This window comes from Balaenoptera musculus, chromosome 13 (assembly GCF_009873245.2).
Source record: "Balaenoptera musculus isolate JJ_BM4_2016_0621 chromosome 13, mBalMus1.pri.v3, whole genome shotgun sequence".
In the NCBI taxonomy this organism is placed as follows: Eukaryota; Metazoa; Chordata; class Mammalia; order Artiodactyla; family Balaenopteridae; genus Balaenoptera; species Balaenoptera musculus.
In genome coordinates this window covers 5,729,376-5,752,742 of record NC_045797.1, presented here as the reverse complement: position 1 = coordinate 5,752,742, position 23,367 = coordinate 5,729,376, and the positions used below count along the sequence as shown (strand labels likewise).

The window sequence follows — 23,367 nt, the reverse complement described above, 5'->3', positions numbered from 1 at the left end:
AATCTTTTATCCACACCTCTGGACACACTACTGATCCCAGCAATTTGCCCTTATATTTCATCGCAAATAATACTAACCTTCCTCTGTAAGTCTATGCACTACAGTCATCAGGGAGGAATTAGGATTTAACATATTGCACTCTTACTGCCGTGTATTACAAATGCTGAATAGTGACGTACAGTAAAAATATTACCTATGAATAATTTGATGCCATAAATACATTCTACAACTCTTGTCTATCTCATTGTCCCTCCTTGAACTAAAACCATATCCTGTCTGGGTCACCGTGCCTGGATTATACAAATGGTTAGTCATATAAAAAAAACTCAGGGCCTAAAGGACAAGGAAAATGAGGGGCACAGACTTTCCTTTAGAAGAACAGATTACAGAATGTAAAACCTTTCCATCAAGGATGGAAAAAGGCAACATGGCGGAAAGCGAATTCAATATTCCTGCCTTTTGTCATCCTGGATGTTCTCCCCGCCTCCCCTCCCCACCCCCTCCTCCGCCCCCCCCCCCACCCAGAGCAAGGGGAGGCATGGTCGCCCCTGGTGTGAATGAAGGACATCAACTGTATTTGAAATTACTTCTTCAGGATTTTCCCAGCCGCCTTTTGAATAACTTCCATTTTAATAGAGTCGGTGAAAGCATCCCTGGGGGTTGGAAGTTAAGTAGCTAAGCCTGCTGGACTGCACCTCGGGGGCGGGGGGGCTGGCTCCCCTTCATTTTCTCCAACCTAATGGCCCGCCATGTGGCAGCACAGTTCCAAGGTCAGCAGTTCCTCCTTAGCTCTCTCCGTTCTTACGCGCTCAGAGCCTTACCGAGCTACTCGCTTGTATCTTGCTTAGTAGCTCGTTGACGTGGGTTTGCAGTAGGCTCTTGTCTACAAGCCACTGGAGGTCAGACCAGCCTTCTGAACCGCCAGCCCCTATCCTTAGGGCCGGGAGCGCCCCCAGCTGCGCGCTGCACCCACAGAGAACAGCCGCCGCCAGCTTTCTCCTGAGCTGATGCTTCCTTGTTATCAGCCAATATCACATTGAAGTCCAGGGGCGTTTAGGGTCACACTCAACGGTCTTCTTAAGGACCTAAAATCTGTTACTTCTCAACTCTTTTGTGGTCCTGAACCCCTTTGAGCATGTGATGAAAACAAATGAGCTTCTCCCCAGAAAAATGCACATTATGCACTACATACTGTGAAGATGCCAAGTTAAACTCCCGTTGTTAATATTTTTGGAAGAAAGTAAGGGTGTAGATGTCTAAATAAATAAAGCAGTAGCACAGAAAGGTGATAGATCAAGAGGCATCATTCCATGGGGTGCTGTTTGGTTTCCACTGGGGGCTGTTCCACCCTCATTCCTACCATTAACCCTGGCAACATTCAGAGTCCTCTGATGGGTCCGCTTCCAGGATGTGGGTTGGGGGGACAATGCTCGGGCTGGTCACCAGGAAGAATGGGGCTGTCGCAGGGACTTCACTGGCCTGGCCACCAGTGCTGCTACTGGAGAAGAACTGAGGGATCCTCCTTTCCAACCCTGGGCTACCCTCTCCTCTCACGCTGCACGATCCCAACCACGTCCACTTTCTCTGCAGCACACGTGACCTCCCGGGCTCATCAATACTCTCGTGACGCTGATTCTGCCAGTATCCAAGCCCGTCTTTCTCAAGGGCGGCCCTGAAACCAACTACATCAGGATTCCTGGGGTGCCTGAAGTTCATAGCGCTAGGGCCCTCGCGAATCACACGAGGCCAGAAATCTCTTGCTTTAACCAGCTCCCCAAGTGAGCCTTACGCATCTCAAGCTGAGACCGCAGCTCCGGGCAGGCTGTGTTGTCCAACTCTGCAGAAATCCCTACATTAAACACGGCTACCTCTAATTGGAATTCAAAATTCTAATTTCCGATACTTCACAGTTTCACCTGTGCAGAAGAAGTCATCTGAAAACACAGTACGGTCAGAATGGAAACGGAAGCTACGACCAAAAATAATAATAAGTAAATTCATTGCGTTCCTGAAGTCAATTCCTTTTGGACTCTTCCTGTGAAAAGAACTGATCTTTCAGAAAAAAAAAAAAAAAAAAAAAGAAAATCGTGAATTGAAATCTTTTCTTCGTAATGTAAACAATCAAAAATCTAAAGGGAGCGAGTGTCTGGTGCAGAACCACTAAAGTCTGCATCTCTGCGGGACAAGGCGTTCAGGAAAGAATCAGCGGGATTCCTGTTCTGGAGAAATAATTCAGCAAAATGACAAAGAAAAGAGTGAGAAAGTCTATTTAGATTTTTTTAGGTGTATTAAATACAGCTTGGGATCTTCATGAGATCCAAGAAAAGTCATTGGGGTTATTATAATTCATTTATTCCACCCACCTTTAGTGAGCAGGTACTAAGTGTCAGCCCCTGGAGAAACGCCGGAGGACCTTCCTGTCATCACCTGTGCCTCTAGGCACCACCTGCCACCCCTGAGTTACTCTATGGATTCTCTTGATGCCTTTTGTCCTTCCTGCATTCTTGAAGACACTGCTCCCAGAATTATCACCCCCAGAGCAAATGTATCCTGTCATTCTCCTTCTGAAGATGCCTCAGTGGTTTTCCCCCAGTCTCTTGGGTGACACCCAAATTCCCCAGCCTGGCATTGACAAGCTGTCCACCATCTGGACCTCATGTTGAGTCTACTTCTCCCCGACATCCTCACTTCTGGTTCTCACTGCCCGCACACCCCCCAGCATGAATGCAGGCTACATATTCCCTCAAGATCAACACCTCCTAAAAAGAGGATCTCAGCGACCCTGTCCAGGACCAGCTCAAGGGCAGCAAGACAGGTGGAAGAACAGCCCCTCGAAAACGCCCACATCCTAGTCCCTGGAACCTTATGTGGCAGAGGGGCTTTGCAGATGTGATTACGGTTGAGGACCCCGAGATGGGGAGGTGACCCTGGATCCTCCAGGTGGCCCCAATGTAATCACGAGGGTCCTTAAAAGCAGAGAGCCTTTCCCAGCTGCAGAGAGCCAGAGAGATGGTGTCATGAGAAGGACTCAGCCTGCCTTCGCTGGCTGAGGAAGTGGCCACAAGCCAAGGAATGTGGGCAGCCTCTAGAAGCTGGAAAAGGCCGGGAACAGACTCTCCCCTCCAGGTCCCCCAGAAGGGATGTAGCCCTGTCAACCCCTTGCTCTTAGCCTGGTGAGAACTAGTCACACTCATAACTTCTAGAAGTTTTAGATAATAAGTTTGCGTTAAGTCATGAAATTTGTGCTAGTATGTTACAGCTGCAACAGGAAACAAACACAGGCCACCTCTTCCATGAAGCCTTCCCTAATTACTCCTGGCCCACATCCTTCCTCCCTCCCCCCCTGCGGAGTTCCCAATCCCCCTGTAGCGGGCACGGGCCCCTCACAGCACACCCATAGTTTTATGTCTGTCTTAGCTCCCCAGCTACGAAACTGTATTCTATTCAAGTATAGGGAATATGCTTTTTGTTTGTTTGTTTTTTACTTTTCTTTCACACCCCATTCAGCCCTCAAGAGGGCTGGTCACAAAACAGGCTTTTCAAAGGATGTCTACTCAATGCCACTTGTCGTAGCAAAGTGCTATCCTGTCATCCTGGGCAACCAAAGAAAAGTTCACCTCGTGATGTCACAGATTAGCTATTCATAGTTCTGGCGTCCTAATTCAAAGAGTTATACATGTAATTGGAGACACTTTCACACAGATTTATTGCTAATAACCTATGCTTCTTTTCTAATTATAGCAGAAGAAACACTGTTAAATGACTGATGAGTAGCTAGGTAGTTTGTTCCTGAGGACAGGGACCTCCCCTGTCCTCACACACCGTGTGTACACAGTGGACACACAACAGTCCTGGCTGGAGGGGTGAGTGGTTGAGAGCTGCCCATAGTAAGAATGTTACACACAGGAAAACAGTTGCATCTAATTCAGCAATTACTGAATATTCCAGGGTCTATCATAACAAATCTATTTTATTCAACACTCACTGCTCCTTCTTCTTGGAGAATGCTGTTATAATTAGCAGATTTTTCAAAGGCAACGACGTCTCCACTGTGACATAACAGACAACAGAGAAATAATTTCAGTTAGACACTCGTTTCTGAGCATAAGCATAGAGTTTCTTTGGCAGTGAGGTTACTTGTTGGGGGGGTAACTTTGATTTCAAAACCCTCCTCCAAGTTTCTTTCCACAACTGCTGATTATCACCTGCTTAGAGTTTTTTGTTTTTTTTAATCCATTTCTGTAACTGGGACAACCACGTATTTATTTTTATAGGTTTATTCCTCTCAGAAGCAAGAATATGATGTCATCATGGGTAGGACCTGCTCCAGTGAGAAAAGAAAAATTATCATGGAAACGAAGTCTTCTATTTTCTGATTTGGGGCTTTGAAAATGATCTACTCAGAAACGATAATATCCTCTGAGTTGATGGATGAAGCAGGGCAGCTTCACAGAACAAGGAAACTGAGAATGAATAATAAGATGTAAGTTCCACATCGCCATGCCTCTTGGGTTCATATATCGTACTGGAGACATTTATTTATATGTCGCAGAGAACAGATTCAGTTCTATCTATGCGGTGTGGTGCATTTCCCCTTTAATTGTGGGCATCGAGAAACTGGGAGCCCAGGGCCCCCCGCTTTGCACAGGAAATGTGCATCCTCCAGATGCCGGAGGTGTTGGCTTCTCCACGCCCTGCCCAGAGCTGTGGCTGCGGCTTCCACTCCACACACGTCCTCACGCCTGACTCTTTGAATTCTATGTAAATATGCAAAGAGGAAGGTAGCAGGCGAACGCTCTGCTTCTGGAAGCAAGACCATGGTCTTCAAGGCAGGGATGGCCTGGGGCGGGGTGGGAGTCGGAGCGGGGTGGAGGAAAATGGCTTTCATCTCACACAGGCAGATCCTACATCCCCTCCCAGCCTCTCTACAGCCCTGGGAGCTCTCTTCTGAAGGTTTGGGTCAGTCCATTCTCCATGGAAATCTGGACAGAACACTTGATACCCATGTGATCAATGTTTCTGCATGATATTCTATTTCAAAACAGGGCAGATAGATTCAGGGTCTGGCTACACACCCACTAGAAAGCCACCCTCTTCATTGTTCAGTAAGAGCTGTTATCACAACAGGAAGTGTACTGTGGACTGCTCATTGGCAAAAGGGTTTCAGGACACGGAATCTGTTCAACCTGGAGGAGATCCAGGATGATGGACTGACGGAGAATCTGAAATGTCTCGGGAGTTCCATCTGTCATGTCTCAATGACATCTTGGGTAGGTGTGGACAATGATGGAGTTTCTCCAGGTAAAATCCATGAACAGCCCATGGCCACAAAGACTCTGAGACATTATAGCAACAAAAACAACAAGCAACAATCACCACCTGAAAGCATAAAACCTAGAATGAAAGAAGACAAGAAGATGTCGGAAACAAAAGTTCATTGAATAAAGGGCTAATAGAAAAGGAATCTAAGTAGAAAAATAGGATCATCTTTAAGAGATGCGTAAGAATCACTTGTGAGGCGTCCCTCAGCTGAATTGGAGGGAGAGCAGCTTCTCCACAATCCACGTCTGTTCTCCTGCTGCTCCTAATATGTCTTCTTTGGAAAATGAATGCAAGACCGTGAATGTATTCCGCTTCGTCCATCCATTTCTCATTCATGCGTCCATTATTTACTGCGTACCTACTATATCGGGGCATCACGCTAGGCCCTGGGGGATACAGCTGTGGTCGTGACGGACGAGGTCCGCCCTCTGAGAGGTTACAGCCCGTGGAGGAGAAAAGCTGTTAACACGAATAATTGCAAAGTCATTGTTATGACAGCTGAAGTACAGGCCGTCAGGGGAACCTACGTCAGAGGGCCCATCCTCTTCTCTTATTAGTTCAACAGTTTACAGGCCTATAAACCGCCAGCTTGATCAGCTCAGGGGAGCTTCCCTTGTGATTGGTTAGCGTGCTTTGGTTGGTACTTATCACAGCCCTGTACTTGGAGGGCACTTACTAAAGTCTTTGGATGGTAACAGCCATCTTCCTGGGACATTCCTTTGGATACTCAGGAATCTGGAAGCTAGAAGGTCTGGTTTCTGACTTAAAGGAAGGACAAGGGAAACCCTCCACCTTATGGCTCACCCCTCCCCCAACCCTGACTCAGGAAGCTTTGGAGGCTAAGCCACTGAGAGTGATATTCAGTAATTTTGGATTTGTAAGTGAAACTCCTAAGTTTCCGCCATCGGTTCAATGTAGAGTATGAGTTTAACTCAACAGCCATTGAAAGGAGGGTGGTGTTACAAGGAAGACTGAAAGGGGACTCCTTGCCATGCAGAGGCCTATGTGAGGCCGAAAAGGGGATGCAATGCTCTTATCCTCCCTGGTGAGATATGCAATTTTTGTAGCATTTAATTGGGGGATTTTATGCACTGAGACAACAATAATGGGAAACAGAAACATGTCAACCTCACGGAGAGATTCGGTCATCTGTTAGAAAGTCCTCATCTCCACGCAGCCAGACGATGACAGCTCTCTTGTTCAAGGAACGGAGAGGCTGTCTCTTCCCACCTTTGGAAGGTCCTCATTCAATAAATGGCTCATCGCGTGGGTCAGCATGTAGGTTCAGTAAGATCTTAATTATCTATTTAAAAGATTACCTAGTTTCAGAGGTCCCATGCAAGCCAAGAGGCATGAAAATCTGCATGAGGTAGAGGGTGGCAATATTAGAGCCACGCTACAAAGCAGCTGAGCAGAGAACAGCTGCCGGAGACCAGCCCTACTGCGAGAGGAGGTCCGTGGAGGTCCAGGTCAAGGGCGTCGGCGCCCAGAGCATCTGGCCGAGTGAACACTGCAGGCGTTGACTGTGCTCTGATCTTGCAGGTCAGGCTGGGCTAGGCTAGAAGGGGGGACTGTGGCAGACAGGTGCCCCACCGAGGGGTCTTCCACCCGAGAGCAGGGGCGCTCAGGGTGAGGGGCTGAAGCAGCACTGGAGGTGATAGTTTTAGCTCTCAGGGTCCAGCCAGGATGGCCTCGTGTTCTGGCGGGGGGGAGGGGGGGGCGGTCACTGTCCCTGTGTCATTTCCCATGTGTGGTTCCGATTCAGTCCTTTGGGACATTTATTAGGTTGTGATCAAAAGCAGAGTCATTGTGAAAATAGGGCTCTAAGAAAACCATACCAAACATCCAGAGCTGACCTTACTGGGAAGAAAGTGCTTCCAGCTCAAAAGGAGGTCTTCTTCCATCATCCTCTGAGGCCTGAGATGCTTTATTTTTTTAATTTTTTAAATTATTTTTTTTGGCCGCACAGCTTGTGGGCTCTTAGTTCCCCAGCCAGGGATCGAACCCGGGCCCTGGCAGTGAACTTGCCCAGTTCCTAACCACTGGACCACCAGGGAATTCCCCCCCCCCACCTTTTTTTTTTCTTGAGATGCTTTAAAGGCATAGACATAAAAACCACATTTTACTTTAATTAGTTTTTACGATCAATTGGGCTAAGAAGGGTCCAACGTAAAGAGGGCTGAGACATGATTATATGCCACATGACTCATCCTTTTTTTCCCCGGGGAAAATCTTTAAAATGTCGTGTTAGTTTAATATGCCTTCTGGCATTTAACTTTCTTTCAGTCCTAACTGCAATTTGCATCCACATTCTCAGGTTTTGACATCTGTTGTTATTAATCCAGACTTTCATTTACATCATCTGGGCATCGACATTTGCCCTTGCAAATCATTCTAACAGCAGTGAAACAACGTGAAGCAATTACAAAGGCAAGAGGATAAAAGTGTAATAAAACTGAATTCACGTCCCATACTTGTTCAGTGTCAGATTTCTGAGGGAAGGTGCTTCATCTTCTCATCAGTGGAGGGCCTGATTTCAATTTTTACTCAGAGCACACGAATTAGTTATTTTGGTTTTGATTAGGAGAAGATACCCTCAACTTGATATTTTTATATCTAAACAGTCAATATTTGTATTCATATCAGGATGGGTGTTATGACTGCAAAAGCTTTATTTAATATAATTTTGATTATATTAATGCTAATCACTGAAATATACTGAGCATTCACCCACTGCTAGGCGCCTTACGTGCATCACCTTAGCCCTCACAACGATCCGTTAGCTGGTGGATAATAATTCATTATTATTCCCATTTCACGTATGGGAAACGAGAAACAATTCAGAGCCAGAAACCCAGCTCTAACTTCACATCTTCACCTCTATTACCTCTTCCACTATTTCCGTCTTGTAAGACACATATGTGCGCATGAAAACAAATAACGTACATGAGGAGGGCAAAGGAAGACGCGAGAGTTTTGAAACTTAAAGTGGAAAAGAACAACCTTCTCTCTTTAGATTTTATTTTATTTTATATTGGACTATAGTTGATTAACAATGTTGTGTTAGTTTCAGGTGTACAGCAAAGTGATTCAGTTATACGTATACATATATCTATTCTTTTTCATTCTTTTCCCATTTAGGAAGAACAACCTTCTTTTTAAACCGGGTTAGGTGAGCGTCGTGGTTTTGTCATTTTCGGCGTTGGGGGCTGTTGCTTTTACATTGCTTAACTCTATTCCCATTAGATTTTATGAGCAACTTAATGGCAAAATGATGACCTGGTGGGACACCTTTAAAAGTGTTGAAAGTCTAACTTGTTCACATTCACCTTCCGGAGACAAAACTCAGCAACTGGATGCCAGCCTTCCTCAGCAGATAGCACGTTGCCTTGTCTTGGCGTCTCGGCTGGAGATGAGCATGTGAGGGACACTCTGAACAGGTGAGATAGTTTGGGAGCTTCACAGCATTACCGGCTTTTAAAACCTTCCCCGAGGGATTCCCTGGTGGCGCAGTGGTTAAGAATCCGCCTGCCAACGCAGGGGACACGGGTTCGAGCCCTGGTCTGGGAAGATCCCACATGCCGCGGAGCAACTAGGCCCGTGAGCCACGACTACTGAGCCTGCGCGTCTGGAGCCTGTGCTCCGCAACAAGAGAGGCCGCGATAGTGAGAGGCCCGCGCACCGCGATGAAGAGTGGCCCCCGCTCGCCGCAACTGGAGAAAGCCCTCGCACAGAAACGAAGACCCAACACAGCCATAAATAAATAAATAAATAAATAAAACAAAAAACCTTCCCCAAGCAAAGGTGCAGTCTGGGGCAGGATCCTCTACACCTATGTTTTTTGAGCTGCTAGACAACGATCAGGTAACGCCTATTTTTTTTTAACCTTAACAAGTTCTAACCAGCCTTGCAATGCATAGGGCGGACAAGGCCCAGATGCGGGTTGCAACTTGGACCCCTGATTATACCTGAGAGGGAGGCCGCATGGGGCTCGATAGAGCCCTGGCCCCGGGAGGGTTCAGCTCCTGCAGGTACCAGGGCTGCACGGACAGAAAGCAAAGCTCCGAGGTAACTCCTGATGTTCTGACATCCTTGGGTCCTCAGTGCCCACAATCGCCCAGCTGACGGCTCCCTGTCAACTCACCCTCCTGGGGTGGTGAGTCTGAAAGATGAACCCTGAGCCTTTCTGCTTTGTCAGCACAACTAGCCAGCTGTGGACCCAGCAGCCCTGGGTTCTGCGGGCTCAGGGCCACCGGGCAGCCCCCTGGGCTCATGAGCTGGCAGAAGAACAAAGGCGCAGAGAACAAAGGCGCAGACTGGGGAAGGCCCAATTTTAGAAGCTTTCTAAAGGCCTTTAATATGCTATGTTGGAAAAGCTGAGAGAGAGAGACAGAGACAGAGACAGAGAGAGAGAGTGTGTGTGTGTGTGTGTGTGTGTGTGTGTGTGGTGTGCTGGGGAAGGAATGAGGGCAACGGTTAGTTTCCATATACCCTGAGAGAAACGTGAGCCTCTGTCCCATTGATGTCAGAAGTCACGTGCGATAGAATGGGGAGTCATCTGTCAAAGTTTTCCTTGTAACATAAGAGCCAGGGATTTGGCCTAAGAGATAGAGAATAAACCTGAGTTAAGCAGAGCTGTTTCTCTAGATGTGACAACAACACACACACACACACACACACACACACTCTTTCTCTCTCTCTCTCCATTCCCCTCCCCCTCCCCTGATGATAATAGAGCATTTTATACTTTGGCCTCAATTCTCCAGTAGGTTCTAGGTCAGGACTCAGCCTGGATGCCAGCTAAACAAGACTGGGATCTGGGAGGCCTGTTTCCTGTAAAATTGTTACCCTGGAGCAGGGTGGGAAACGTCCTGGATTTTGGGAAGGGGTCCTTTTCATCTGGCACACACTGCATATATATATTTTTAAATTTATTTATTTTTGGCTGCGTTGGGTCTTCATTGCTGTGCACAGGCTTTCTCTAGTTGTGTCGAGTGGGGGCTACTCTTCGATGCGGTGCGCGGGCTTCTCATTGCGGTGGCTTCTCTTGTTGTGGAGCACGGGCTCTAGGCACATGGGCTCAGTCATTGTGGTTCATGGGCTCTAGAGCGCAGGCTCAGTAGTTGTGGCACACGGGCTTAGTTGCTCCGCGGCATGTGGGATCTTCCCGGATCAGGGCTCAAACCCACGTCCCCTGCATTGGCAGGCGGATTCTTAACCACTGCGCCACCAGGGAAGCCCCACACTGCATATTTATAGTCATTTTCCTCAAAAAAAAAATAGCCTCAAGCTTCTCATTGGTTTTGAAAATCAAGCCTTGGTCTCTCCTGGGTTCAGGGCAGGCGCTGCCTCAGCAGTTTTCAGTGGAATCCACCACAACCTGCCCCCCTCGCCCCCCCAGGGAAAACAAATGCTGTTGACACCAGGACTCCCGGTCTGCTTGCTCCTGGGCCACCTGTCAGGTGTCCAACAAAGGGGGTCCCTGGCTGGGGATCGTGTCCTCCTGCGGCTTCTGCTGGCATGGGGGAGGGGGAGGGGTGGATGGTGGCAGAGAGCTGAGCATGAGAATTTCTCCTCTGATGGGGCTTGGAGGGGCAACACGGGGGAGACAGGGGCTCACCTCAAGACTAAACTGATTTTAATTAGATTGCATGCTTTTTTGCAGCACCTCGTGGTGGCGGCGATGCGGAGGCAGACCCCAGAGTCCCTTAAAGCCACCAGCGCTGGCTCCCGGCCAAATCTCTATGCTGACGCCCTCATCAGGGGCTCCATGCCTTTCCTTAACACGCGGTCGAGAGAAAAAAAAAAAGAGCAGACAAGATGCCCTTGAAAAATGCAGATGCCTACTCCTCCCTTAGGCAAACATGAGCAGGAAAGTAAATCAGACTTCAGTGGCTGCACCCGTGGAGAAACGCCTGCCTCACTGGGGCCATCACTCTGGGGAACAAGGGAAATGCTCAGCTGGGGTCTAAACGCTGGCGAGCTCGTGCTCTCAGAAGCCGGCCCTGAGCGTGTGCCCTGGGCGGACACAGCTCCCTGCCCGTGGGGCTGCCTGCTCCCAGGTGCACAGCAGGGCGGGCCCCGGCTAGGGTACCACGTGAACAGCTGTGCTGCAGGCCACAGTGAGGAGGGCGCCCTGGGACACAGGAGTGAGCCCGACTCTGCGGGAAGGGCCCCTGGGCGCCAGCAGAAGACAGGGGCGGGGGAAGACCAGCTACTTCAGGGGACCCGCCATCCCGTGTTTTCCTGGACTGCAGGGTCAGGCTTGATGCATTATTTGTAATCGAGGTAGCAGCGGTGAGAAATGGTTCAGAGAGCTCCCTTTTGCCCTCTGCCCCATCTCCCCCGATGGCAACATTTTGCCCATCTACAGTACAACGTCACAGTCTGGCTTTTGACACTGATACAGATTCACCGATCTTACGCGAATTTCCCAAGTTTCACTTAAACTCCTTTTTGCATATGTTCAACACAGTGTTATCACCTATGGAGATGCGTGCATTCGATACCACAGACGAGACACAGAACGTCTGTGTCATCACGAGGGTCCCTGGTGCTGCCCCTCTGTAACCACACCCACCTCTTGCTCCCTCACCCCCAGGTCCCTAACTCCGGGCAACCAGGAAACTGTCCTTCATTTCAAAAACGTGGTCATTTCCCAAATACCATCTATCACTTATGACACAAATGAACCTATCTAAGAAACAGAAACAGACTCACAGACATAGAGAACAGACTTGTGCTTGCCCAGGGGGAAGGGGGCAGGGGGCAGGGGAGGGCTGGATTGGGAGTTTGGGCTTAGCAGATGCAAACTAGTACATATAGGATGGATAAACAACAAGGTCCTACTGTATAGCACAGGGGACTGTATTCAGTATCCTATGATAAACTACAATGGGAAAGAATATGATACATATATACATACATGTATAACTGAAACTAACACAACAGTGTAAATCAACTATACTTCAATTAAAAAAAAAGAAAAAAAATTTTTGTCATTTCAAAATGTTTTATAAATGGGATCATACAGTATGGAACCTTTTGAGATAGTTTTTTCACTCAGTGTAATTCCCTGGGGATTCAGCCAAGCGGTTGTATCAATAGTTTGCTCCCTTCGCTGCTGCACGGTATTCCATGGCATGGCCGTACCCTCCTTTGTTTAAAGTCCCCCAGTGAAGGACATCAGGGCTGATTCCAGTTTTTGCTTATTATGAAGAAAGCTGCTATGAACATCTGTGTGCAGGTTTTTGTGGGGACAGAAGTTTTCCTTTCTCTGGGATCAGTGTCCAAGAGTGAAATTGCTGGTTTGAATGGTAATTGTATGTTTAGTTTTAGAAGAGTCTGCCAAACTATTTTCCAGAGCGGTTGGACCATTTTGCATTCCCATCAGCAATGTATGAGTCTCTCTGCATCATCACCGTCATTTCGTGTTGTCATTATTTTTTATTTTAATCAACCTGATAGGTGTGTGTTCATTGTGGTGTTAATTTGAATTTCCATAATGATGAATGATGCTGAACATCTTTTCATGTGCTTATTGGCCATCTGTAGATCCTCTTCAGGGAGATGTATGGGTACGTCTTTTGCCCACTTACTAATTGGACTTTTTTTTTTTACTGTTTAGTTTTGAAAGCTCTTTATATATTCCAGGCACTAGTCCTTTGTCGGATGTGTGGCTTGTAGGTATTTTCTTCCAGGGTGGAACTTATCTTTCCCTCCTCTTCACAAGGTCACACACAGAACAAAAGTTTTCATTCTGATGAGGTCCAACTCATTAGTTTTTACTTTTATGGATCATGGTTTTGGTGTCAAGCCTCAGAACTTTTTGCCTAACCCTAGGGTACACCCCAAAGATTTTCTCCTGTTTTTTTAAATTTAATATTTTTATGTTTTACATGTAAGTGTATGATCCATCCTGAGTTAATTTTTGTATCAGTTGTGAAGTTCACTTTTTTGCACGTGGACGTCTAGTTGTTCCTGCACCGTTTGTTGAAAAGCTAGTCTTCTTCCACTGAACTACTCTTGCACCTTTGTGAAAAATCATGTGAGCATATTTGAGCGGGTCTATTTCTGGTTCTCTGTCCCTGTTCCGTGTCTATGCCTCCACCAAACCACACTGTCTTGACTACTATAGCTGTATAGTGAGCCTTAATATCAGGTAGTGTTTTCTCCCACTTGATTCTCTTTGTCAAGGTTGTTTGAACTATTTTAGGGCCTTGCCTTTCCATATAACTTTTAGAACAAGCCGTCTGTGTCTACAAAAAAACCTTGCTGGGATTTTTTTTAAAAAACAACTTCATTGAGAGATAATTCACACATCATACAATTCACCCTTTTAAAGAGTGCAATTTGCAGCAAAGGAAACCGTAAACAATGAAAAAGACGACCTATGGAATGGGAGGAAATATGTGCAAATGATGCAACCAACAAGGGCTTAATCTCCAAAATATACAAACAATTCATATAACTCAACAACAAAAAAACAAACAACCCAATCGAAAAATGGGTGAAGAACTAAATAGACATTTCTCCAAGGAAGACATACACGTGGCCAACAGGCACAAGAAAAGATGCTTCACATTGCTATCAGAGTAATGCAAATCAAAACTGCAATGAGGTTATCACCTTACACCAGTCAGAATGACCATCATCAAAAAGTCTACATGTAACAAATGCTGGAGACGGTGTGGAGAAAAGGGACCTCTCTTACACTGTTGGTGGGAATGTAAGTTAGTGCAGCCCCTAAGGAAAATAGTATGGAGGTTCCTCAAAAAGCTAAAAATAGAGTTGCCATCTGATCCAGCAATCCCACTCTCGGGCATATGTCCAGACAAAACTCGAATTCAAAAAGATACATGCATCCCTATGTTTATAGCAGCACTGTTCACAATAGCCAAGACAGGGAAACAACCTAAATGTCCACCGACAGATGAATGGGTAAAGAAGATGTGGTATATATGCATAATGGAATACTACTCAGCCGTAAAATAATGCCATTTGCAGCAACATGGATGGACCTAGAGATTATCATATTAAATGAAGTAAGTCAGACAGAGAAAGACAAATACCATACGATATTACTTACATGTGGAATCTAAAATATAACATAAATGAACTTATCTATGAAACAGAAACAGACTCACAGACATAGAGAACAGACTTGTGGTTACCAAGGTGGGTGGGGTGGGGGACGGATGGAGTGGGAGTTTGGGATTAGCAGATGCAAACCAGTGTACATAGGATGGATAAACAACAAGGTCCTACTGCAGAGCACAGGGGACTCTTCAATATCCTGTGATAAACCACAATGGAAAAGAATATATATAAAAAAAGAACATGTATATATGTATGTAAAACTGAATCACTCCGCTGTACAGCAGAAATTAACACAACACTGTAAATCAACTATACTTCAATAAAAATAAAGAGTGCAATTTGGTGTTTTCTTAGCTTATTCACAAGGTCACGCCCTTGTGCAGAGAAGACAGAACACGGCAGGCCTGAGACTGCTATCCTTAGAGAGGCCTGCTTGCCAGACTGGCCCTCAGCTGGCATCTGAAAACTGGGCTCCCGGAGTGTTTCCAGTCAACAAGCAACAAGTAAGAGGGGTTCACTGTGCCTGGGCTGTTTCTGCACACAATGTAGTTGATGCTGAGTAACGTTTCTCGGTGGTTTTGGCACGTGCTAGGGAGAAGGTGCTTATGGGACCAGCCCTTAGTAAAGCCTCTGAGTGTGCAGTCTCCAGTGGGCTTCCCTGAGCTGAAGCATCACACGCGTGTTGCTGTGCTTTTCCTGCACAGAGGGCTGTGCTCTGTGTGAGCCCTCGGGGCAGGGCGAGAGCAGGAGAAAGGGTGCACGTGGATCCCTCCAGACGGTGCCTCTCTCTTCCTTCTGATCTGTGTATCCTCACTGCATCTCTGTAGTCAATCTTAGCCTGGGCTGAGAGCTCCCTGTTGGTGTGGCCTGAGGGGCTGGAGAGCTTTTCTCTGGCAGGGCAGGGATTTCCCTCTGTAGCGGAGGGATTCCGTCAGCTGGACTCCTTGGCTGCTTCTTGGGTGGGCTGGGGGGACAAAGAGCCTTCCTGGACCAGGCTGCTTGCTGTAGCTGGGCCTCGCCCGACAGGTGGGCTCACATTCCCAGTATCTCCTGGTGGAAAAGGGATGTCTCAGACCCAGCGAGGAAGGAGAGTGTTTCCTCTGGCTGTTCATATTTGGTGGGAATCTCCCTAGCGCTTCCCCTTGCCTGGTATTGTTAGAAGAATGAGTCTGTCTGGGATGCTTTTTCGTGCTCGGTCGGGGGGGTGGGAAACACTGGGTCTAGGGTCGGGGGTCGCGGGATACCCCACCTCTGTGCTGTGTGTAGCCCTGGGGTTCCCAACTCACTCACTTTCTTCTTACCACCTTTCAGAGTTTTCCTCTGGTTGCTTCTTGCATTATTTCCAGGGTTTACAGTTGTGCTGAGCAGGGAGAAGCAGAAAGAAATGTGTCTACACCATTCTGTCCCAATCCAAAGGCTCCATCATCTTTTTTAAAAAAATTTTTATTGGAGTATAGTTGATTTACAGTGTTGTGTTACAGTGTCTCATTCTTTCTTTTTTTTTAACATCTTTATTGGAGTATAATTGCTTTACATACAATGGTGTGTTAGTTTCTGCTTTATAACAAGGTGAATCAGTTATACATATACATATATCCCCATATCTCTTCCCTCTTGCATCTCCCTCCCACCCTCCTTATCCCACAGTTCTAGCTGGTCACAAAGCACCGAGCTGATCTCCCTGTGCTATGCGGCTGCTTCCCACTAGCTATCTGTTTTACGTTTGGTAGTGTATATACGTCCATGCCGCTCTCTCACTTCGTCCCAGCTTACCCTTCCCCCTCCCCGTGTCCTCAAGTCCATTCTCTAGTAGGTCTGTGTCTTTATTCCTGTCCTAGGTTCTTCATGACCTTTTTTTTTTTTTTTTAGATTCCATATATATACCTTAGCATACAGTATTTCTTTTTCTCTGACTTACTTCACTCTGTATGACAGACTCTAGGTCCACCCACCTCACTACAAATAACTCAATTTCGTTTCTTTTTATGGCTGAGTAATATTCCATTGTATATATGTGCCACATCTTCTTTATCCATTCATCTGTCGATGGACACTTAGGTTGCTTCCATGTCCTGGCTATTGTAAACAGAGCTGCAATGAACCAGTGTCTCATTCTTTTTTTTTTTTTAATTTATTTATTTATTTATTTTTGGCTGCGCTGGGTCTTTGTTGCTGCGCGCGGGCTTTCTCTTTGCAGCGAGCGGGGGCTACTCTTCATTGCGGTGCACGGGTTTCTCATTGCGGTGGCTTCTCTTGTTGCGGAGCACGGGCTCTAGGCACGTGGGCTTCAGTAGTTGTGGCTCGCAGGCTTTAGAGCACAGGCTCAGTAGGTGTGGTGCACAGGCTTAGTTGCTCCGTGGCATGTGGGATCTTCCCGGACCAGGGCTCGAACCCGTGTCTCCTGCACTGGCAAGCGGATTCTTAACCACTGCGCCACCAGGGAGGCCCCAGTGTCTCATTCTTAAAGTGGATCTCTGGACTATCGATTTCTACTTCATATTTTTTTTTTTAACTTATTTTTTTTGGCCGCTCGGCATGTGGGATCTTAATTCCCCAACCCGGGATTGAACCCTCGCCCCCTGCATTGGCAGCAGGGAGTCTTAACCACTGGACTGCCAGGCAAGTCCCCCATCATCATATTTTAACTCATCCTACTTTAATTTATGAGGAACAATCATATAATTAAGCATTCCATTCACCATTAACATTGATTTACAAAGTATATACGGTCTTTTTTCCAAAAGTTTCTGGAGTAGCTTGATTCGTGTCCAGGGAACAGGCTGTAGATTCACTTTTCCTGGCTCCTGCCCTCGAATCCAAACCAATACCCTGGAGATGATTCAATGGCCCATGAGGAAAGGGCTCTGAAAGCTGGAAAGAAGACGGTGGACTGCCTGGGAGTACAGGACTGCAGAAGCAACCAGGTGATGAGTTCGCTGTTTTGTTTTGATCGCCCATGTGTATCTGGACTGCACACAGGAGGGACCTGGGACCCAGAACTGTCAACAGGCACAGACCTGAATCCCAAGAGGACCAGGAGAGGGAAGCCTGACAGAGACAGCAGGAGCTGGCCACCCCAAATGCCCACAGCGGCAGCTCTGAAGTGCTGGTGGGCTGAGCACCCCCTACCAGCCCCGGGACGCTGATGCAGGGACAGTACTGAAGCCCCTTGCCAGTTCAGCACCCACTCCACACCTGGAGCTCAGCAGGGCAGGCGGTCTACCCACAGGGGTAATACCAGCAGAGACTGGTGTCTCCCTGCCCTACACCAGGTGGCGTAAGGGGATGAAGGCCCAGCACTCTGGCTCTCCCAGCTCCCCAGAGAAGGTGGCCCATGGAGGTGGGTTCAGCCCCTGCAGGTGGCCCAGTAAGTAACTGATCACAAGCCCCAGCAGCGCCAGAAGAGTGAAACAGATCAGAACAGCATGATCAGAAAACTAAACTGTCACTGGAACTACAGCCCAGATCCTATATGCTAAGCCCAAATCGGGTGACTGCCTGCTAAAGGAGAAGATTTAAACAGGGTCAAGTCTCCTAACATAACCCAAACGCCCAGGATACGATAGAAAATCACCCCTAAAATACAAAGATCAGTGGAACAGAATAGAGAGCCCAGAAATAAACCCACACATATATGGTCAATTAACTCACGACAAAGGACCTAAGAATATACAATGGGGAAAGGACAGTCTCTTCAATAAATGGCGCCGGGAAGACTGGACAGACACATGCAAAAGAATGAATCTAGACCACTCTCTTACACCATACACAAAATTAACTCAAAATGAATTAAAGAGCTGAATGTAAGATCTGAGCCTAGAAGAACTTCTAGAAGCAAACATAGGTGGTAAGCTCCTTGACACAGATCCTGGTGACGATTTTTTTTGAAATCTGACCCCAAAAGTAAAAGCAACAAAAGCAAAAACAAAGAAGTGGGATTACATCAAACTAAAAACCTTGTGCACAGTAAACCATCAACAAAGTGAAAAGTCAACCTATGGAATTGGAGAAAATATTTGCAAATCATCTCTCTGATAAGGGGTTAATAACCAAAATATAAAGAGCTCATACAACTCAATAGCAAACACCAAACAATCCAATTAAAAATGGGCAGAATATGTGAACAGACATTTTTGCAACAAAGACATGCAGATGGCCAACAAGTACATGAAAAGATGCTCAACAACACTAATCATCAGGGAAACGCAAATCAAAACCAAAAATGAGATCTCACCTCACACCTGTTAGAATGGCTGTCATCAAGAAGACAGGAGAGAACAAGTGCTGGAGAGGGTGTGGGGAAAAGGGAGCCCTTGTGCACTGCTGGTGGGAATGTAAAAACACCATATGATCCACCAATCCCACTCCTGGGGATTTATCTGAAGAAAACAAAAGCACTAACTTGAAAAGATACATGTACCTCCATGATCACTGCAGCATTATTTACACCAGCCGAGATATGAAAACGACCTACGTGTCCACTGACAGGTGAACGAATAAAGCAATTATGGTATATATACACAGTGGAATAATATTCAGCCATAAAAAAGAATGACATCTTGCCATTTGGGACAACATGGATGGACCTTGAGGGCAGTATGCTAAGTGAAATTAGCCAGAGAGAAAAAGACAAATATTGTATGATCTCACTTACACGTGGAATCTAAAAAGAAAAAGAAAAGCAAAAACCAAGCTCATAGATACAGTGGCTGCCAGGGATGGAGGGGCTGGTGGTGCTGGAGGGTGGGCAAAAGGGGTGAAGGGAGACAAAAGGTACAAACTTCCAGGTGTAAAATAAGTAAGTCCTGGGAATGTTACGTATAGCATGATGATTACAGTTACTAATACTGTGTCACATATTTGAAATTTGCTAACAGAGTAGATCTTAAAAGTTATCATGACCAGAAAAAATTCTGTAACTATGTATGGTGACAGATGATAATTCGACTTATTGTGGTGATCATTTTGCAATATACACAAATATCCAATCATTATGTTGTACACCTGAAGCTAATATTATGTTGAATATCAATTATACCTCAATGACAAAAGAAAGGAAGGAAGGAAGGAAGGAAGGAGGGAAGGCAGGGAGGGAGGAAGGAAACCACCCATAATACTAAGAGTTGGGTAAATCACAATTTGCATCAGAGAAGACAATCTACTGACGCTAACACTGAGATGAACCAGATGTTGGAATTATGTGACAAAGATTTTCACACAGTCATTATAAAAGTGTTCCAAGTAATTATGAATTCTTTTGAAACAGATTAAAAAAATAGAAAACCTCTGCAAAGAAACAAAAGTTATACAACAGAACCAAATGGGAATGATAGAACCGAAAAACACAAGAGCCAAAATAAAAATAATATACATAACACTATGAAAAAATCATGCAGATATATTAAAATAAATACATCAAAGCCAAGGGCAATATGCTGAGGAGTCTTATTAAATGTTTACTATGTGCCAGGTACTGTTTTAAGCATTTTCCTTGTATTAATTCATTTAATCTTCACAACAACCCTGTGACATAGATATTAGTATCCTTGTTAATGGGTGAGGAATCTGAGACACAGAGAGGTCGAGTGACTTGCCTAAGATCACACAGCTTACTAGAGGTGGAGTCGGGGAGTCTGTCCTAGAGTCTCTGCTCCTGTCCACGTGTAGTATTGCTTGGTATTATGCTGCCTCTTTCAGAGAATGAAACGAATTCCAGCGAGTAGTCTCGGTGGGCATCTCTGCCAGGGCTGCTGCTAAGCCTCCTCACGGGCCCCTCCTCCTCCTCTTCCATCTCCTCCTACAGCCCAGAATTAGCACAGCTGCCAGAGGATCTCCACTTGACATGCCAATCAGCCTGCTTCACTGCCCAGCCTGAGTCTCCCCAGCGGCTCACATCACACTCGGAATAACATCCTGCCTCCTTCCCAACACCTGCGGGCCCTGCCTGTGTTTTCAGATCCCCCTCCGCCCACTCTCCTGTTCATGCCAACCACCACCCTCAGACTTCCTCGCTCTTCTTTGCACTCATCCCTGCCCCAGGCCCTTTGCACTTGCTCTTTCCCCTCCCGGAATGCTTGTCCCCCAGATCTTCATTTGGCCACTTGCTTTTTTCACATTTCTGCTCCAAAGGCATATCTTCCCAGGGAGGCCTCCCATGACTGCATTTTACTGTCTTCAGATCAATCTCACTATCGTTCCTTTTTGACTGTCTTTCTCCCCAACTAAAACTGACCAGAGGGGGAATTCCCTGGCAGTCCAGTGGTTAGGTCTCCACACTTCCACTGCAGGGGACACGGGTTCGATCCCTCGTTGGGGAACTAAGACCTTGCATGCCACATGGCATGGCCAAAAAAAAAAAAGCTGGGGCAAAAAAAATAATAATTAAAAAAATAAATAAACCTGACCAGCGGGAAGGCCTTGTTTATCTTGCTTACTGCTTCATCACCAGTGGCTAGAACAGGGCCTGACTTAGTGTAGGAACTTAAATATTTGTTGAATGAACAGATAAATGAATGGATGAGAGATATAGTTTTCATTACCTGGAAAGCAGAGAGATGAAGTTTTTATTTTCAGACCTAATTTTTAAAAGGTCACACAGGTCCTAATGTAAAAGATGTCGTATAATAAAATAGAAGACAGTTTCACCAGCATAGTTCAGAGATTAACAACTGTATTAACATTTATTATATTCTGCCTTCAAAATATACATGTTGTATTTCTTAAAACATGGCATCGGTAAGAAACTTACCCTTAAACCTTAATGCTTTTTAAGCTACAGTAATCTAGACAATATGGTACTGGCACAAAAACAGAAATATAGATCAATGGAAAGGATAGAGAGCCCAGAGATAAACCCACGCACCTATAGTCACCTAATCTATGACAAAGGAGGCAAGGATATACAATGGAGAAAAGACAGTCTCTTCAAAAAGTGGTGCTGGGAAAACTGGACAGCTACATGTAAAAGAATGAAATTAGAACACTCCCTAAAACCATACACAAAAATAAACTCAAAATGGATTAGAGACCTAAATGTAAGACCGGACACTATAAAACTCTTAGAGGAAAACATAGGAAGAACACTCTTTGACATAAATCACAGCAAGATCCTTTTTGACCCACCTCCTAGAGTAATGGAAATGAAAACAAAAACAAACAAATGGGACCTAATGCAATGTAAAAGCTTTTGCAAAGCAAAGGAAGCTACAAACAAGACAAAAAGACAACCCTCAGAATGGGAGAAAATATTTGCAAACCAATCAACGGACAAAGGATTAATCTCCAAAATATATAAACAGCTCATGCAGCTCAATATTAAAAAAACAAACAACCCAATCCAAAAATGGGCAGAACACCTAACTAGACGTTTCTCCAAAGAAGACATACAGATGGCCAAGAAGCACATGAAAAGCTTCTCAACATCACTGATTATTAGAGAAATGCAAATCAAAACTACAATGAGGTATCACCTCACACCAGTCAGAATGGCCATCATCAGAAAATCTACAAACAACAAATGCTGGAGAGGGTGTGGAGAAAAGGGAACCCTCTTGCACTGTTGGTGGGAATGTAAATTGATACAGCCACTATGGAGAACAGTATGGAGGTTCCTTAAAAAACTAAAAATAGAATTACCATATGACCCAGCAATCCCACTACTGGGCATAAATCCAGAGAAAACCATAATTGTAAAAGACACGTGCACCCCAGTGTTCATTGCAGCACTATTTACAATAGCGAGGTCATGGAAGCAACCTAAATGTCCATTGACAGACAAATGGATAAAGAAGATGTGGTACATATATACAACGGAATATTATTCAGCCATAAAAAGGAACGAAATTGGGTCATTTGTAGAGACGTGGATGGATCTAGAGACTGGCATACAGAGTGAAGTAAGTCAGAAAGAGAAAAACAAATATTGTATATTAACGCATATATGTGGAACCTAGAAAAATGGTACAGATGAACCGGTTTGCAGGGTAGAAACTGAGACACAGATGTAGAGCACAAACGTATGGACACAAAGGGGGGAAAGTGGTGGGGAGGTGGTGGTGGTGTGATGAATTGGGCGATTGGGATTGACATATATACACTGATGTGTATAAAATTGATGACTAATAAGAACCTGCTGTATAAAAAAATAAATAAAATAAAATTCAAAAAAAAAAACAACCTTAATGCTTTAAAAAAAAAAATCTCTTCATTGGCCAAGACTTTAGAGTTCATCTATTACCAGACATGTGTGGGGCACAGGACATTAAAAGCACCTGCTGCTGGGCTGATCTCCAGAATAAGCCAATGTCATCCTCGTCCTGACCTTTGTCCCCTGAAGCCCTCCTCTTCCTCGATGAGGGTAAAGCCTATTTTTCCCCACAAAGACCCGTTCCAGCCCCTTTCTCTGTGACATCAACGCAGAGGCCTCAGGACACTAATGGCCTCTCACCCGGGCCCAGTTCTTGCCCTGTTCGTTGTTTTCCTTGTGTGTGTGCACGTGGGCACATGCAGAGCTCTCCACACCGCCTGCTGGGTGCTCTGGGCAAACAAAGACACACACACGTCAGCAAGTGAGAGATCCCCTTTGCACAAGGAAAGGTCCGACTATGACTGAAACAAATCTCTCATCTTTCCGACTCCCTTCCCTAACTTCTCTATTTTCGCTGCTCTCATTTTTCCATCTTTGTGACGAAGGGCTGAATAAGAGATGTAAGAGGAGGAGCTGGTGGGAAGCAGGTAATTAGGACTTGACTTGAGGTTGAGTTCGAGGTTTCGGTGGGACGGGCTGGCCTGAGTCATCCCTGCCTCCGTCTGTGGACACAGGCTCGACCATCCGAAGACCCTGCCTTCGAAGGGTCCTGCAGCTCTGCCTCCTTTTTGGTCCAGGCGCTCATCAGAAAGACTGAGGACCATCTCCTGGCCGCTGTCACCCTCTCCTTCCAGTCTAGT

The 23,367-nt window shown here is 45.9% G+C and overlaps 1 protein-coding gene across 2 annotated transcripts in view; it reads right to left on the bottom strand.

Moving 5' to 3' along the window:
• Window positions 1-23,367, bottom strand: part of RFX8 (regulatory factor X8) — a 66,922-nt gene that overhangs the window by 23,740 nt on the left and 19,815 nt on the right. Inside the window, exon 5 of one of the 2 annotated variants that reach the window (XM_036873403.1) lies at window positions 3,986-4,049. The exons of the other annotated variant lie outside the window; for it this stretch is intronic. Coding sequence (XP_036729298.1) covers window positions 3,986-4,049 — 64 coding nt within the window. The remainder of the gene's footprint in view (window positions 1-3,985; window positions 4,050-23,367) is intronic. 2 annotated transcript variants of the gene reach the window in all.